The 19,527-nt window shown below is 38.3% G+C and overlaps 1 protein-coding gene across 5 annotated transcripts in view; it reads right to left on the minus strand.

Moving 5' to 3' along the window:
* The window catches only part of DROSHA (drosha ribonuclease III), a 76,131-nt gene that overhangs the window by 51,995 nt on the left and 4,609 nt on the right, over positions 1-19,527 (minus strand). For all 5 annotated transcript variants that reach the window (XM_069808924.1, XM_069808923.1, XM_069808926.1 and 2 more), the window contains 9 exons: positions 17,194-17,286; positions 15,994-16,225; positions 14,939-15,080; positions 11,937-12,091; positions 8,791-8,871; positions 5,913-5,999; positions 5,719-5,805; positions 2,627-2,698; positions 404-485 (listed from right to left, as the gene is read on the minus strand). In XM_069808924.1, coding sequence (XP_069665025.1) covers positions 404-485; positions 2,627-2,698; positions 5,719-5,805; positions 5,913-5,999; positions 8,791-8,871; positions 11,937-12,091; positions 14,939-15,080; positions 15,994-16,225; positions 17,194-17,286 — 1,031 coding nt within the window. The remainder of the gene's footprint in view (positions 1-403; positions 486-2,626; positions 2,699-5,718; positions 5,806-5,912; positions 6,000-8,790; positions 8,872-11,936; positions 12,092-14,938; positions 15,081-15,993; positions 16,226-17,193; positions 17,287-19,527) is intronic.

Below are 19,527 nucleotides of genomic sequence, written 5' to 3' on the forward strand. Positions count from 1 at the left end.
GTTTGTTAGCTTGTAAAAACAGAGAATAGTTTACCTGACACCTTGACTTCCAAAATACCACGCACACGATACTGTGCAATATTACAGAGATAATATTTACCATTTGATTAAAAAGAACAGTTTTGGATTAAGGAAGAAGTTTAGTCTGCAGGAATACAGTATCAAGTTTGTGCATTTCAATTGCTACAGCCCACACTAATGAACTCTAATATATTTCATCTTCTTGAAGAACAAAGTGGAAGTTTGTCCCTCTCACATAAACCAGCATTTGACTTGTTCTTTTGAGGTCCCTCCTCACTTTTTTTCTTTTTAAACCAAAGAACACAACAAAATAGAGTCCTATTTACAAAAGCTGCAATTAATTGGGTTTTTGTATGGGGGTTTTTTTTCCCCTAAAAGTTACCTTTAAGATTCCAGTCATAGAGCTCCAAAATATCTTTGAATAAATATGAAGAGAACAGCTCAAGACCTCTCACACAAAAATTCTGGGAAAAGAAAAAAATAAACCAGAATTATTTAATATTGTACTACAAGTAATGCCACTCACATATATTTAAATAAAACAATGAAAAAAACAGTGTTTTCATATTTGCCAACTGCTAGACACTGGAAACAGTATTGATATATCTGTAATCACCTACTGTAACATAACAGATTGATCTCTTCAGAAAGCACTGTCAAGAAAGCATTGTAATGAAGACTCTTTAGTCAATGTCCAAATCAACGCTATAGGCAGAAATTATCAATCTGCGATAGTTCACCATGCACTAAAACCCTTTCACCCAAGTAAGCTAAGCAGATGACATATTTCTCAGAAGGATCTTTCTTGTAATTCACTTTTTTCCTACGTGTTCATATTAAATGTTTATAATCAGTGATACCATGATCACTTCCATACCAAAATATCAGTACAACACAAAGCCAACAGGAAAAGATAGGGAAAAAAAAAACCAGAGAGGAGAAAAAAAAAAAAAAGAGATTCTTCTCATCAAGGGGGGAAGCAGCTCCTTTAAAGCAAAGGGCTTCCATTCAGAAATGAAGGAACTTAAAAAACCTTCCTTAATGAACAAAATCAGGCCAGGTTGATATAAATTGTACTGTGATACCAGCCATAAATTCCAAAGCTAAAAAAAAGTATCTCTTTCACAAGAATGCATTAGTAAAGATGGTCTGCAAACAGTGCCGTAGCTAATTGACCAGGATTCCAGAAAAATGTCAAATTGCCTATTTTGCTTGGTGGCCATTTGTTGTTTTAGAACAAGATTTGGAGACAACACAGCAGATTCAGTAACAAGAAATGAATTGTTTTGATCACATTAATCTTGCTGAGGAATTTCAGAGTTCTTGCATATATTTCAATGATGTTGAGCAACAAAAAAGAGAGATATCTAGCAAGAAAAATGTAAATGTATGCGTGTGCTGGTTTTGGCTGGTATAGGGTTAATTTTCTTCACTGTAGCTAGTATGGGGCTGTGTTTTGGATTGGTGCTGGAAACAGTGTTGATAACACAGGGATGTTTTCCTTACTGCTGAGCAGTGCTTGCACAAAGTCAGTGCCTTTTCTGCTTCTCACCCACCCCACCAGCGAGGAGGCTGGGGGGCACAAGGAGTTGGGAGGGGACACAGCCGGGACAGCTGACCCAAACTGGCCAAAGGGGTATTCCAGACCATATGATGTCACGCTCAGCATATAAAGCTGGGGGAAGAAAGAAGGGGGAGACATTCAGAGTTACAGTGTTCTGTCTTCCCAGGTACTTGTTATGCCTGATGGAGCCCTGCTGTCCTGCAGATGGCTGAACTCCTGCCTGCCCATGGGAAGTGGTGAATGAATTCCTTGTTTTGCTTTGCTTGCATGCACAACTTTTGCTTTACCTATTAAACTGTCTTTATCTCAAACCATGACTTTTCTCACTTTTACTCTTCCAATTCTCTCCCACATCCCACTGGGGGGAACGAGCAAGCAGCTGTGAGGGGCTTAGTTGCCAGCTGGGGTTAAACCATGACAATGTGACCAAATTAAACACTGATCTTTGTAGTTAATATGCAGGAGTGTTTCTGTACCTATGCATGCTGTTCCACTGCAACAATTTACTTCACAAACTGGCTTCACCAGAGATTAATTTGTAATAACAACAAAAAAAAAAGATTATGAACTCAATGTGCTTTGTTTGTATCTACCGGAAATTTGTTTTGGCAACAGCTTATATTAAGTACTGATAAGCAATCTTCAGAGCTTCAAACTCATGATTAAGTTTCAGCTCTGCCATTGACTTACGTGGTCCCGGCAAACCAGCACCTCCATATGCCTTATTTTCGTCATCCGTAAAAGAAGGATAATGCCTATCTCAGCTTACAGATAAGAGTACCTGACATATATTGTATATAACTTAATATGAAAAGAAGCTATGGATATAAGCACTTCTTACTATTTGATTTTAATATATGATAGCCTAGGTAGATGGATTTATGCTAGTACCTGTGAGTGCAAGCTCCTTTTCAGCCATTTGTTCAGAATACAGCCTGTCTCTTGGAGACTTCACGAGATGGGATTCTGAAGAGTTTAATCCACTAAGCATATCGACAACTCATAACCCACTCTGACTTTTTGACTAATTATCCTTCTTACCTCAGGCATCATCTCCTCAATGAAATGAATTGTGTAGTCAATGTTAAATCTGATTACTTTACATAGAGGAATCTGGAAGGAAAACAGAAATTCAGCATGAAAAACTATACAGCATCAAATGTATACTTAATACAATTTTGTTTGCAAAGGCATTACTGTCTGCTGAAAAGGGCACTTACTGAAACAGCTGCTCTGGGGGATCATGCAAAGGCAGGAACACAAGCATGTGCAAGAGAAGTAACAGTTCTAAATCCCCCCTCTGTAATAACACAGTGCTGACAGGAGGGACGGTAAAGGAAGATTAAATAATGCCATCTACTGGAGATGAAATTTTGTTTAGAAGAAAAAGCAAACCTTAGTAAACCTGTATCTTCTCTCACTTGTATGTTTGGAAGTGAATTTATTGTTGGTGACACAACATGTCAGATTGATACAGTGACCTGAAGGCAAGGTGTTTTTAGCACACTGCCAATTCTGTTAGCTATACTGTCTTAAAATATGGCTTTAAGTTATAGCAACACAATGTAAGAACTTCAGGATAAATTTATAGGTTTATACTAATTTCATTCAATAAATATTCTCAGAAGTTCACTCAACTAACTAGTAAGACAAACATCCAATTCCTTTTTTTCACCTTTGAAAAAAAAGTTCCTTTGTTTTTGAAGTCCATGGACTACTGAAGGTATGTGTTTTAAATGGGATTTTTTAAAGCAAAAAAGCTAAATTTCTGAAAGACTACAGAAATGCCTAATCCTGCCCTACACATCTACAGCTCTTAGCAAGTTTTACTATTCACTGGCCTTGCAAGCATAAAAGAATCTTAGAACAAGTCAACGGTCTGTGAAAGTTAGGCAACCCAAGGTTATTTTGCATTGATAAGCAGACAAATATCTGAACAGTGCTGGGGTTGCACTGAAATCAATGGAATTAGCACAGGGGCAATATTCTGCTTGCATCTTCTTGCAGCCCACTGTCAAACATTTGACTATTTTGTCTACAAAAATCTGTTGATATCTGCATGATAAACTAAGGAGCTACACCAAATAACCAAACAAAAAATTGCATTTCCTACAATTTGATACAATACAACATGTGAATACAAGAATAAAAAAACCTTGGAAGTGAAATGTCCCATTTAGAATCCAAGGAGCGGAAATCCTGTTACATTTAAATCAGCGGGGCTTTTAAAAAAAAAAATAAATACAGGGAGCATTTGCTTACTTTCTAACATGTAAGTTCAACCAGGGGAAGATATTCTGATTCAGAAACTCAGTAGCCTGGGGTATTTTTCTTTGTATTGAGTAGAAAATGAATGCTTTAGTGAAGTGACTACAACCAAAATCTCCATGAATTAGAGTTCCACATACACAGGCAGATACATAGCAAAGGAACATGTGGTTGGTACTGTAAAATTGTTTTCATAGTTATATTAAGAAAATTATAATTTCTCTTATGACTGTACTAACCATTTCCCCTAATATCTGACCTGCTCAATTATTACTGAGTAATAGTAATAACAGCAGTAAGACTTCTAACTGTGTGCAAGGCTAAGATGTCAGATTACAGAAATTTGGTTCATTCAAAGATCTTGGTGTTCAGATCTCTATTTTTGCTACCCTTTGCCACTTCCCTTTTATCAAATGTGTTCCAAAATGTCTCTCAAACAGCAGTTTCTATGTTGCCAAAAATCATCTCAAGACAGCAAGAGACTCGTTCCAAAGGTCTTTATACCTGTTAGTAACAGGAACTGACAATGCAGTGTTGCTTTGTATTTAACTCTGTAAAAAAGTAATAATTTGCTACCGATCACTTCCCCTACTTGGAATGAGAAAACACACACATGCACTTCACAGGAAGAGTAAACAAAATGTCTTCATTAACTACTCATATCACACACAGTTTTCCTTGTTCTCTATATATTAAAGATTTCCATAATTCTTTGCCTTTCTGTCATGCAGTAGACACAAAAATTATAAAGATAAGGTGGTCTCTTTATCCTTTTAATGGGAGTAAAACGAAACCGGTCCTTTTTGCTCATTTGCAAAGTGAAAACGTAAAGCCTTGGGTCAATCTGCCTTGAACCCCAAGGCTGAGTTAATGTTACTGGGCAGGAGTGCTTCACACTGCCACACCACAGGCTGAACTCCACTCTCTCACTGACTTCTTGTCAACATGAGTCCTTTCCCCAGCTCACCAAAAGTAAAGTGTTGTCATATGTTTTACATAAGCAAGCTGTCAGGAAAAATGTACTTCCTTCTCAGTGCCCCTCAGTTCCAGTATTCTTACATCCCAGTCCTGTACTGACAACCATTCTTATACTGGGTTTTAGCATTGGTGGTGTAGCTAGTAATAGGTAGAAAAATGAAGGAAACAAACACTACAGCATTTGAAAAAAACAGTTCTTGAAATATCAAGATACCAAAAAAACCTTCAAGTGTACAGAAATTTAAGTCTTCGCATATTTTTCATTCAGATATGGCTAACTCAGCTTATATTGGAAAAGCAGGGCAGTCAGGGACCGATCATGTCCTTTTCTTGTTATATTTGCTTTCAAAGCATGAAATTAATTGCCTTTAAATACGTACAGCTTTTAATAAAAATCGTAACTTGCCTAGTTCCTGAAGAAGCTGAACAGATGTTGGAAAGTAGCGGATACGTCTAGGTAAGTTTTTAGAAGAGAGAAATCCCTTTAGAGCAGAGCTCTGAAAAAAGTCCATTTGTCACTTAAAGGTAAAACCTATTTTTGTTGATGTTGCCGTTTTGTTAAGCTTTTCCAACTTAACAAACCTGCTCACCCAATTGAAATCTAATTAACAGTTTTAACAAGTTATTCCATGATTTATTTCACTTCCAAACTGTGAAACATGTAAAAACATTACTGTGATGCACATCACAGTCTGAAGACAATGCTCACCACAATTAGTCAAGACCAAACCTGAGACTCATCAGCACAAATGTCTTTCCCCTGTCCCCAGTGCTGGAGAGATGTTTGTAACATACACGTATCATTGTTTTAGAGAAGTTCTACTTAAGGGCAGAAACAGCTTACCTTCCAAACAAATCCCACATATGTAAGTAATGAAAATACTTACGTTTGTTAGTGGGGCATGTGCAAACATTGAGAACCCTTCAAAGATATATTCATGGTCATCATACTCAATAACAGTAGGTCTGTCTGTCTTAAAAAAGCAAACAAAACCACCAGGGAGTAAGCAAGAAGCAGTACTACTTCCATCACTGGAAACAAAATTAGAGTCCTAGTTAGAATTATTTATAAAGTACTTACTAAGAAGTTTGTGGGAGGCGACACAGTAATTCGATAGTGGTATAGTCTTCCAGCATTGTTGGTCATGGGGCGACATGGTTTAATGGGCTTAAAGAAAGAGATAAGTAGAATTATGTGTAGAGTCAAGGCAAATTTAGATTAAAAGAGAGAATAAAGCATTTCTAATAGCCATGAAATATGCACTAGGAAAAATTAAATAAAAGCAGGTAGTCATAATTAAGCATTCTGGGAAGAGGGAAAATGTGGCCTTATCTTCATTTTTCACTTTCAGAAATATTTTTAAAGCTATTCAAAAGGAAAAAAAGGTGAAAAACACTGCTGTAGTTTTTTCATTTTCCTTCTGACTCTCCATCTTTCTTGCACACAGCAGTTAGTTGTTTACGTACCAGAATAATTTGTTTCAGGAAACTGATTTTAAAAAGCTTACAAAAATGAACCTGGACCTCACATGAGAAAATCTCAAAGTATGCTATCAAGATAGACAGGTATCAGCTCATCTGCTTGGGGCAAATCTGGGGCCTGAAGAGAAGGGATTAATCTATCACCACAGGCAGCTCTGGTAACCCTGCTCTGTCTGCCAGGTTGTAATGCCTGCCTGTCAGGTCCAAAGGCAGCCAGTCCTCCATGCACTCTGATGCAACAGCAAACACCTGGAATTCATGTTTTCTTCCAGCCTGTTCTGAAGCAGTCCAGTTTAAAGAGCTCCTTTAAAAGGACCTTTAAAGACCTTTAAAATCCTCAAGAGTCAGACAAAACCAGCTTCTCCTATGCCCTACATCCAATTTGCTGCAGTTCAAAGGCTGCCACCCCCCTGTTTGGAATACATCTGTCTGCATGGAAAAAAAAAAAATGAAAAAAATCACTGCAGCAAGCAGGGTACTACTTTAAACAGCGTTACAAAAGTTGGCCTGATTGAGATGGCAAGATAGCTACACCACTATGCAGCTCTATGCGCTTTGCAAAACCCATCCAATAAGTAGGGTAGTTACTCTGGCTCTTCATCCCCAAATTGAGCTTCTCGCTGCTGAGACAAGACAGTTACAAACCAGGTAGTTTAAAACTAGGCAGTTTTATCTACACGACACTGTAAAAACTAGTACATTGGTTGAAGAGAACTAGTATAGTGGTTGATGAGCTCAACGTGATGCACCAACATGCGTTTGCAGCCCAGAAAGCCAACCATATCCTGGGCTGCATCAAAAGAAGCTTGACCAGCAGGGTGAGGGAGATGATTCTGCCCCTCTGCTCCGCTCTGGTGAGACCCCACCTGGAGACTGCATTCAGCTCTAAGGCCCCCAACATAAGAAGGACGTGGACCTGCTTGACCGAGACCAGAGGAAGGCCATGAGGATGATCAGGGGACTGGAGCACCTCTCCTATGAAGACAGGCTGAGAGAGTTGGGGGTGTTCAGCCTGGAGAAGAGAAGAGAAGAGAAGGCTCCGGGGACACCTTATAGCAGCCTTCCAGTACCTGAAGGTGGCCTACAAGAAAGCTGGAGAGGGACTTTTTACAAGGGCATGTAGTGATAGGACGAGGGCTAATGGCTTTAAACTGAAAGAGGGCAGATTTAGATTAGATGTCAGGAAGAAGTTCTTCACTGTGAGGGTGGTGAGGCACTGGAACAGGTTGCCTGGAGATGCTGTGGATATCCCATCCCTGGAAGTGTTCAAGGCCAGGTTGGATGGGGCTTTGAGCAACCTGGTCTAGTGGAAGGTGTCCCTGCCCATGGCAGGAGGGTTGGAACTACATGATCTTTAGGGTCCCTTCCAACCCAAACCATTCTATGATTCTATAATGATATCCTAAAAGATGTTCTGAAACCTCAAATTCCCAGCTGGCCTTGCTCCAGGGAGCAGCTGCCTTCATGCAGCAAGTTTTACATAGTTTCCTCCTCCTAAATTTTCTCCCTCCTCCTCTGCAAGAAAAACACTAAAGACAATGTGGGGAGGAACTGATCCTGAACTGGAGTGATTTATAGCAAGCTTCAGACCAAAGTTATTTTTCTGAACTGGAATAACTTACAGAAACATTCATAAATCCTTAACTGCAGAGAAATAAAAGAATGTTTCAGTAAATATATGTAAAAAGGCATATTGAAAAATGAAATTCTTCAAGAAAAATTACAAAAGGTAAATTGTAAACCCTACATATTAACATTCTCCAATTCTTTCACAAAACCAAAGTTTCTTAGAATAAAAAAGCTTGAGGCCATCCAAGCACTGTTTTTATTTCCAGAAACAATACTGATCACAAAGCATGCTCTGTACAAATGAATATGTCTAAGGAAAATAACCAAACGCTATTTCAACAACATTTTTCAAAAGAAAGGCACTACAATTCTGAAATGTGTTTCAGGAAGCTGATGAAGTCATTTTGTCTAATCACGTATCCACAAAGAAGGTAATAGACTGTTTGACAGTTTGCAGTGCAGACACACTCTAGTGCTAAGGCAAGAACACCTCCTGACAAGCTTCCTGCTCCTGTCAGCAGCAGAATTACTGTTTTACTTACTTTGACTTTTAAAGCAGTCCCTTCACAAAGAGGGCCCTCATAACATACTCATCCACTTGAAGATGGTAGATCTTTGACCACAAGTTCTTTTTTATTAATGTAATTGCATTTCAGAAACTTCAAAAAAAACAAAACCAGCACCTAGAACTAAACAAACGCAGGCAAAAGTTTTCCATAGTTTTCAGGTGGATTTCATTACCAGTATTGCATTTTAAATGTAAGGTTACACAGCTAAGTGATTTAAAGTTGCATAGGAGTTTTTACTCAGCGTGTAAATCATGGGGAAAAAAAAAAATCAAATCAACCCAAGTATGACCTTACAGCAGCAAGTTTGTATTCATAATTGCAATTCTTAGAATTACTTACCTCTTCGCCAGGATAAATGCCATGTCTTATTCCCGTTCGTCGGGCTTTAGCACTGCACTTGCACAAAGGTCCATCATTCATCTGTCAAAAACAAAATAGGATTCTGTTTTTATTGAAAAATTGTTTTGGAAAAGTATGTTGGTTTTAATGCCCAGAGTGCTGATGCTTCTAAAAGCCTGTCATGCTTAGATTAAGTGGATGTTCTTAAGCCAATAAAACTGAAAACAGTATAGACTAATGTAAGAAAACTGCACAATCGCATTAGAACTTCATCACGGTTTCAGAAGCACAAGACAGAAAAATGCTCTCAGCAGAATTGTACCACTCTACTATCATATACATCTTTTCCACTTCTTATACGTACAACAGCACGCTGTCTGCCTAAAACAAAATTCAGGCCCTAAACATGCACATACAAATATTTACATGCTGAAATCTCCATGTTCAAACAGTTCCACTAAGTTCACTGACTGAAATCCCATCCCTGACTAACCCCTCTGCCATGTGGCGAGGCTATCACCCTAAGTATGCAAAGCAGACCATTTGAAGATTTTTACTCAGTACTTTAAAGAACTAATGGGAACACTTCAAATCCATCCTATGAACAGATGAGTAAAAAAGAGGAAGGGGAAAAAATATCCACTTCAGTATTCTCTATGGGTGCATCAAGTAGCTATACCAAAAGGGCCATTGCACACGGTATAAAGCTAGCATCTTTCTTTCCACTTTTATGATCAATTTCAATGCAGACTATCAATTACAATACCCTAAAGCTTTCTGCTCTGAACATCATGCTCATTGCAGAAATCCAACAAAAAAAATCCAGAACCAAACTAGAGAAACAAATTAAGTTCCCAGTCCCAGGCTTTAATGAAGTTTTTCAAAGTTTGAATCCAAGGAATGAAGCATGTTTTTTTAGACTTAGGAAAAAAAACAACCTTGCAATGGAATACAAAAACCAGCAGAACTTTCCATGCCATTATAAGCAGCCTTAAAATGTAAAGAGCATCCATGGTGGGGCTAAATAGTATCATCATACAATAGATATAAAGTGAAGATACCTCAGGAAGCAAGAACCACCAAACTGCTGTTACTGTAGTCTTTAGACAATTGGGAGAGGGAGGCAACTTTTTAGTTTTGACGTTAATTCTCTGAATGTTCATCTCAGTTTAATTTCTTCAGGCTGGCACAATGCATACATGCAAAGGAATGTAAGAAGTAGGGCACATCTCATCTCCTTGGGGAACTTAAGTCACGTAATCTCAACAACAGAGTGACACAATGGCTTTTTGTTCACACATTCTTTTCCACACTCTGAGACCCTTGAGGAAAGTACAGGCTCAATGAAACTGAATCATGCTTATAGGTAAAAGCATACTTACTCACTGGCTTATACAGCCACAAAACAGAAGAGTTAAAAAATGCAGTCAATACCAAATTGCTCAACACTGCCCCAAAAATAAGGGCCTACTGAGGCTATTAAAATAATCATCACTTATTTTTGAAAATCTCATCCTTAATTCTTTGCTCTGTTCAGCACTAACTGCCTCTGTTACACTAAATGCACAGACCTAAATTGAGAGATGTGAAGTACCTGTAAAGCCCAGGTCTTGAGGAGCAAGTCAGATACATATCTATCTTGTCCCTAATGACACCACTCATGGAAAAAAATGCAGTAAAAACACTCAAGAAGTGATGATAAAATGATGTTGAAAGATCACAATTTTACATGGGCAATGGCTTCTAACTTTCTCTGACCATCAGGGCAACACAAACAAGCAGATAACACTTGTAAGAAAAAGGCCACTGTGGTGGCATCAGCTTTAACAATTTATTTTCTGGCAACTGCCAGCACTGCTGGAGATTATCCAAAGTTGCAAACATACTGCTCAGATTGAAGGGTTGGGAAGATCCATCCTAAAAATCCAGTTCCGTGTCAGACAGTGTACTTGTACGTGCCAGTGTGCACACCAATCAATCCTGGTTTATGTAGTGATAGTTAGAAAGCATTTTGGCATACTAGATAAATACCTAGGAAAATTTCAAATATTTTCAAATAAAATCTATCCAGAAGAGGTACAGCACTGGCAAGCTCACCATGATCTGATTTGATCCTCTTCAAGAAAGATGAAGAGTCAGCCTCAAGAAAGTTTTGGGGAAAGAAAGTTTTTCAGCAGGAAACTTATAAACCACACATTCCTGAATCTATTCATACTACAGTTATTCCACTGCTTTTTATTTAGCTAATACTCTGGCCTAGAACATTACTTTGAAGTGTGCCCAAGAGCTACACATTTTTTTAGTTAAATATCCAAACAGTTCACTAATTTTGTTTTCCATACAAATAAGAACACCTAGCTATGCTCAAATTATTATTTTTTTTAACTAGAAGCATAAATATGAGTCTGTAATAGAATATTCAACAGACCTTTGAATTACCACAGTGGCAATAAGCATTGCAGTAACTCTTTGCTTTATGATTTGTTGCATGCTAAACTCGTGCATCACACAAAGTGCCAGAAAAATAAATTTACTGAGGTGCCACTTGACAAGGAGTTAGAATAAACTGTAAAATATTTAAGTAAGAAAGATGAAGATGGCAAATTTGCAAACAAAAACTAGTCTTCTGTGCCATGTATACATTCAAAACAGCACTTCATGAGCTCAGCAATTACATTTAATGAGAACTATAATCTCCATGCAATTACAAAAGAACCATTAGACAAGAAATTAGGAGCATTAATTGCATATTTAAAACATTATTTATCATTATGAGGTGAGAGCTTTTAGGTGAAAAATTTGTAAAGGAGGTAAACACGTTGCCTTTTCTCCATCCCAGAATTCATCTGTGTACCTTTATCTCAGGGCTAAGAGGACAGCATTAGTACATTGTTAGCAATTCAGGTTTTATTAACACTGTCAGATATGATTCCAGCTGAATAATCCCCAGGATTCATGAGCTGCAACCACACTCTTGAAATCAAAAGTGAAGTGCTTTGAAGAAGATGAAAGAGAAAAGGGGAAAGGAGGTTAAAAAATGCGTATTGAAATAGATGTCACTCAGCATGTTTGAGAACAACGCAGAATTTATGGTCTACAGAGGAGAACGACTTTCAGACACACAGTACTTTCTCCTCTCACCATACCTGTCCTGGATCATTGTACCATAGTTCTTCATGGAGACGATCAGGGTGTGCTTTTTTACGCTTAATTTCTGCAATGACGTCAAAAACATCTGAATCTGAACTGCTAGAGCAGCTGCTGTCCTCTTCAGAGTCACAATCTGAGTCACTGGAGCTCTCTGATTCACAGAGGAAAAATAAAGTCAGCTGAAAAACACTTCCACACACTCTCTTCTCCAATAGCAAGCCATTCTCTACCATGACATAGCTAACTGTGGCATACCGGAAGTTATTAAATCTGTGCATGACATTCACACTAACAAAAAGAGGAACAGCAACTGCATTTTTAATTAAAAATGACAGCAAATGCTATGGATATTAAATGCCTATAACAACTGCATCTGTTTGCATGCATGAGAGATTGCTGTTGGCTGTCCAGGAGCACCACTGATCAGTTGTGGAAGAACAATTTCAGTTACTTGACAATAAAGATTATAGAGCTATAACCAACACAAGTATTACCGTAAAGGAAAAAAGGAAGGGGGGAGAGGTGGGAAGGGAAAAAAACATTAGAGAGAAAAGAGAAAGAATATACATAAGGTCACTAGCATGAGCTAAACAGAATGTCTTGCTGTTTAAAAGTTAATTCTGCTTGCTATGAGCAAAGTGCTTATGTCTAGTTTCATTTTACCTAAAAATATTCCTGTCTGTAGCAGAACATTATCTATTTAAGAGTTTTGAAACAGCACATGTGTAGAATTATTATAGAACATGTACTGTTAAACTCATTTTTCAAAATCAATTATTTCTAATAAATCCATTATCACGTTAGAAACCACAGACAAGAAGAAAACCTGGAACTACTACTAGCTGAGTGAATCCCATTGTACGTTTTTTGGAAGCCCTGTTCTGTGAGTTTTCCTCCTTACATATCTCTAACCTCCTGTGGTACTTAGAAGCGACTCCCTTCCTTATGCACGAAATGTCACTCATTTCCATAAATCTCTCCAGCTCCAATTTAAATAAGTACCTTCATAGTCAAGACACATACCATGATGCAAGTAAGGTTTATTATTCTTGGAAGGAGGGATGCAACATTTCTTCCATTTCTAAGTTTTGACTTAAGAGAAAACATATTACTACATTGCCAGTGCTTTGAAATACTGTGCAACTATGGTTTAAAATGTGTATTTATTGAATACCAGACCCTCCTTAGTTAAAAGAAAAAGGAGAGAGAACATAAGAAAATATTACTAGTAAAATGTTTCCTTTAAAAAAAAAAAATCAAGATGTATTTTTATACAGTCCATAATTCAGCCTAAGGTGTTATTAAAATACAACCTTGGGACATGTAGTTTACATAGGTCATATATGCTCAGTTGAAATCAAGTTTTGTCTAAATGTGCATACATGTATATTCCTACAAATATTCACAAACATTCGAGTTTTAAAAGTTCTCTGATAAACATTAATCAGTTGTATAATTTTAGGTGCAAAATGAGTGTGGGACCTGTGAAAGTAAGCTGGAGTTCTGAAAGACCAATGCAGAACTTTTGGATTTCACATATTGAAATCAGCCTTTCACGATCTAAAAGTGCTCTTGCAGTGTATTGCTATCTCACTACAACACACAACTACTGCTAACACAAGGCAAAACAGAGCATTTAGTTAAGTACAAAATAAGACAAACTGTTAGACACTATAGAAGCATGGCTGTAGAAGAAGCTGGCACAGACACCAAGTCAGCCCAGGGGACCAGTGCAAACGCAGAGCCTTCAGGTCTTCCAGAAAGAGTGGATAAAGAAACACAGGTAAGTTGCTCTTGGCCCTCTCATATTTTAGCCTGGAGCAGCAAAGGAACTCTTTCTGCAGAGATCTGAGGAAGTGAAGCTTTACACAGGTATGTTGAATGTAGCAGTTTTGTCCTTGCTTCATCCACATGAAAATATACCTCCTGAAAAACCCTACAGTTAACTTTGCTAGCAATTCTTGACAGAATTTAAATATGTGCAAATCCACTGTTCAAAAAATGGTAAGAAAGGCATTTCCTTTACAATAGTGAATTCACATTTTATTTGATCTGTTTATTTTTTCTTTCACCTTTATTGTATCTTTTTATACTGCCAGCTTGTAACTGATCATGTCATTATATACCTGTATTTCAACTTTAGAATTTTTGATATGTGATTTTTAAAATTTCTAAGCTCAGATATGAGAGTCTGAAGCAGCTCAATGGGCAAACATGAAGCATCAGTTAAAGGGCAAGCCCAACAGAGTATCTAAATTAATGTGATATGCCTAAGACTTTTTTGAACTAATGCAACTGACTGAAAAACACACTGGGAAACACTGAAATGCTGGAAGTACAAAAGGAACAGCTAACAGTTCTCACAAAACAAAATAAAAAAAAATAGCTTTCACTGACTCCCGAGTAGACAAATTGCTGTCAAAAAGTATGCCCTGCTAATTCAACCAGTATTTCCCCAATAACTGATAAAGTTAACACTTATTTCACTGAAAGAAGATCCATACAGGTGGTGCATGACAATGCAGATAAACTATGTTTGAAAACTGATACTTCTGCATAAGATCATACCAAGCAGATTTGCACAACCAAAATACAATCCAGAAGAAAGATGAACTCAGTGCCATAACAAGCAGCCATACGAGTTTATCACCACTACCTTTCCTTTCTTTTTAGAAATATAAGACCAGGAGCTCCTCAAAGCCTCTTGTGCACCATGCTTTGGCCTATCTGATCATGCTCAGGGTGCTTTCATGCCATGGAAGAGACTTTAGCACAAGGCAGTGCTGGATACTCTCCATTTTCCCTTAGGCTTTCTGGGTAAAGAATCTAGCTCTACTTCAGTCAAAAGCAACAGTAAAACTCCCTTGGATATGCAATGCAAAGGAAGGATTTAAAAAACAGAGATTAACCTAACAACATTATTAAATACACACAACTGCCAAAACCAGGTTAACTACAGATTATTCCATTTCAGACCTTTGTTATCATTTCTGCCTACCTAAATCTTCATCCAGCTTGGTCTTTGGTGGCTCCCACGGTGGCCTGGCTGCTTTTGCCTTTGCCTGTCGCTTTCCTAACTCCTCGTCAAACTTTTCATACAAATCTCGGAGCTTGCTTGTTCCTACCACAGTAGAGTCCCCCTGTTAATTAAAAAAACAGAAAAACAACAACAATAAAAAAAGACAGTGTTGAAATAACACAAGAACACAACATGTACCACTGTTTCACGATGAAAAGCAAGAGGGGGAAAAGGCAGATCTCTGTAGTTCAATGAAACATGGAAATACTTGTTAAGGCTTTAGTGTATCAATACATTGCTCCACCAGGTGAATTAGCAGAGAAATTACTTCATTTGCTAGTGCATTATCATCAAACCTTTGGCCTAACGAAGCAGAGCTATGGCTAAGCATATTTAGTACAGCTCAGCATTGATTTTTAACAGGTTTAGAAGAAACAGGAGACCTGTGAAAGTATTTTACAATTAAAAAGAATTTAGCACACACAAGAAACACAAAACCCAGCTCATTTTGTTGCCTGCTTTGAATCACCATGAATTCACTCTCCATGTCATTCTCACAAAAACCCCACAACCAGCCACAAACACAAAAAGCCCACAAAAACATAGAAACCTCCCCCCCTCTATCACTACTCAACCAGCAAGTGTTATTGTCAAGTACAAAGAATCCCGACTTCCTGATTCTGTACAAAATGTCTCCAAGGTTGTGTGAATATATGGTGCTTGAGGCATCATTGCTCAAACACAGGTATAATGGGAAAAAAAAAATCGCCCCTCCCTCCTGGAGAAAAAAAAAAAGTACCCCTCTTCCATGTACCACTAATCTGAATGCAAACAGACAGAAGAAACTGATGAAAAGAGAGAAGAATACCAACAAATAAAGCCCTTAACAAGGTTAAAAGACTGAGATGGTTGGGAGGAGAGAAGGATTAAATGACACAAAACATGAACCTGCTGAAAGGTTCATATTAATCAAGTAATCAAGTGATCAGTAAAGGACTGTGTACAGTCATTTTAGAGTTCTCTGACAAACATACCACTTGATCCATAGGGTCATTGGAATAATAGCTTTCAGAATGGGTACAGCGAACCCAGACTGGCTTAAGCAATTCTTCATCTTCCTCTTCATTTTTTTCAGATGCATTCTCCTCTGATTCTTTGTCTTTGATAGCAGTATAATTTTTCTCTTTGCTGGAGCTCTGGTTCTCAGACCACCTTTCTCTGTCTTCCTCCCATCTGGGTCTCTTTCTCTCTCTGCTTGGAGACCGGCTTAGTGGGACAAACCAAACAAAAGCAAAGCTCTTTATTATTTTAACAATGACAGTTTTATAATAAACAAATAGTTTGCTTCAGATCAGTACATCATTCTATCAAACAAATACAGCAAAAAACTGCCTCTTCCTGCTTTTAACTTGCACCTTAAAGAGTAGAGTACTTTGTAGTTTTGACCTACTATAAAAAATGACTTAAAATTGAAAGTGCTTTTGTATTTTAAACCTTACTCAAGAATTAGAATGAAAAATACATGTTATTTTAGATTAAAATTCCTACTTGAATTCTAAGTGACTTTCTTTTAATTTTGTTCCAAAGTTGAAAACTCATCACTAAAAACTGAAAGTCACATCACTCACAACTAAAAGTTAAAATATAAAGAAGTTTTAATACATAGCCCACAAACTATGTGCATGAGAAAAGAATTAGGGTTTTATTAGAAGGATTATACAGAAGCCACACTGCTTGTGTTACTCTAACTCTGGCACTCCTTTGAACAACACAACCTGTGATATTCCTTATGTGTTGCAAGAGTAATGCTTTCAAAAGCTGAATGTAGGAAACCTACTTTTTTTTTTATCTCCTCTGCCTACAAAGCCAATAATGTTGCACTGATTTCAGCTACGCAGGATTCATAAGGAAAGGAGCATCAATATAAAAAAAGCTCCTAAAAGATGATCTAAACATGGAATAACTTTAATCTTGGTACTTTATGGAATGGAAGCAGATGTAAGACGTCTTTAGGACACAGCAGTGAAGCCCTCTCTCCAGAGATTAATCTTGTTTCTAACTCTCCAAGGTCTTGAGATAACTGACATTTGCACATATAAGCAGACGGTTATAAATTTAAGACACTCTCTTCTCAGTTTCAAACCAGGCACATATGCACATACACATACACAAAAACTCAGGTGTGGATGCACAGAGCCTCAAATACACAAAAGACTGAATGTAACCTTCCTTACCTTCCTGCTCTCTTGTAATCTTTTTTGTAGGATCTGTCTGGTGATGGTGATCTTCTGCTGTCACGGTGCCTATGCCTCTCCCTCTCCCGCTCCCTTGGAGAGTTCAAAACTTAAGTTAAATGAGAAATCTGGCATTTCATACATTCCACACATGAAAGGAGCACAGAAGCAGGCTGAGATCATGTTATGCTAAATGACACACACATGCTGACTGCTAAAAACCCAGGTATTCTTAATGCTGACCTTCAAGAAATTTGTAAGAGACAGTCACCTATCTCCTCTGCCTTTGTCATAAGGCCATCTATCTCATTATGACGGTTAATTCATACCATACAGAGGTAACTTCTGTAAATTCACCACAGTACTTGTTGCTATTCTTCCTCTTCTGTTAAGAATGGCAAAGGGTAAGATTGTATCTTTAACCATTCTTAATGCCTCAAGGAAGGGAAAGAAAACCTATTCCATGCACAATAGTTTTGTAAGCACTGCAACCATTCAAGTGTTTCAGGCAAGCCCTCTCTTCCTGACAGCCACCTCAAGCACACACAAAAAACTGACAGACAGAGAAATGCTGCATCATGCTGAAACTACGAATCTCATCTACAAGACTCAACTTGCACATACACATATAGAACTTGACCACCCAGACATATTTCTGGGGCAGAAGGGCTTTAAATTAACTGAAGGCTTGGGGAAGAGTGGCTGGAAAGCTGCTGAGCAGAAAAAGACCTGGGGGGAATGGTCAACAGCCAGCTGAATATGAGCCAGCAGTGTGCCCAGGTGGCCAAGAAGGCCAACAGCATCGTGGCTTGTATCAGAATAGTGTGGCCAGCAGGAGCAGGGAGGTGATTGTCCCCCCATACTCAGCACCGGTGAGGCCGCACCTCGAATACTGTGTTCAGTTTTGGACCCCTCACTACAACACAGACATTGAGGTGCTGGAGCGTGTCCAGAGAAGGGCAGCGAAGCTGGGAAAGGGTCTAGAGCACAAGTCTTATGAGGAGCAGCTGAGGGAACTGGGGCTGTTTACTCTGCAAAAAAGGAGGCTGAGGGCAGACCTTATCGCTCTCTACAACTACCTGAAAGGAGGTCATAGCAAGGTGGGTGTCAGTCTCTTCTCCCAAGTAACAAGCAACAGGACAAAAGGAAACAGCCTCAAGTTGTACCAGGGGAGGTTTAGATTGGATACTAGGAAAAATTTCTTCACCAAAGGGTTGTCAGGCACTGACCGGAACAGGCTGCCCAGGGAAGCGTTTGAGTCGCCATCCCTGGAGGTATTTAAAAGACATGTAGACGTGGTGCTTAGGGACATGGTTTAGTGGTGGAGTTGGCAGGGTTAGGTTAACAGTTGGACTCAATTATCTTAAAAGTCTTTTCCAACCTAAATGATTCTATGAAATTACTGTGTACATGAGGCAAGCAAAGATTACACAGGCAGTTTTCCTACTCTGCTAACAGCTGACAACTTGCTAGTCCACAATCATTTGTGTATCTGTCAAATCTCCTAGTAAATGAGTCTGCTGATACACAGGGAATTATAAACATGTGCCTCAGTTGGTTTGGCGGGCTAACAGAATGAGTCAAGATTATTTATGAACATATATATTATGCTTCCATATGCATAACATGAAATAGAATGCAAATTTACAAAGCACAAAGTTCATATAAATTATCTATTGTTCTTCCCCACACCCATTCATCCTTCTGTGTGTGTGCCTTTTCAAGCATGGATTTCGGTCTTCAGAGAGAGCATGTTCTATGCCACCTGATTTGCTTAAGAGACGGATGTTGTGCAAAAAAACCACACCAAGACCGGCAAAGAGTCCTCATTAAAATAAGCAGATACATTGTCAAGTAGACCTGGAAGCTGCTGGCCTCAAGCAGTACTCCACAAAAGTTTGGGAAAGCTGCTGAAAACATGCATTTTCAAAACTTAAAACTGAACTTTAAATTCTAAGCAACAAGTTGTGAAATTATGTGGCAAATATTTGAGTCACCTACAAATGGCAGAAAATTCCACGAGCTCATCATACAAGAAAAGGCCAGTGCCTTAATGCCAGCTGCATTCAGTTTTAGGAAAATCCTCTTTTGGAAATCAAAGTAAACTTACTGAATGTGAGGTTTGGGTTGTTTTTTTGGTCTGGTTTTGTTTTGGTTTTGTCTTGAATACATCCGTCTACAGTTCTGCAATTAAATCTCTGCATATCTAAATCAAAGTGGCTTCATTTCCACAGGCACTATGCATAAATTCATGTTCACATGTGACATGAGAAAGCTCAGAGCTTCTAAAATTACAGCATGTGATCCAGGTGCCCTGATAAATTTTTAAATACT

This window comes from Haliaeetus albicilla, chromosome 21 (assembly GCF_947461875.1).
Source record: "Haliaeetus albicilla chromosome 21, bHalAlb1.1, whole genome shotgun sequence".
Classification (NCBI taxonomy): domain Eukaryota; kingdom Metazoa; phylum Chordata; class Aves; order Accipitriformes; family Accipitridae; genus Haliaeetus; species Haliaeetus albicilla.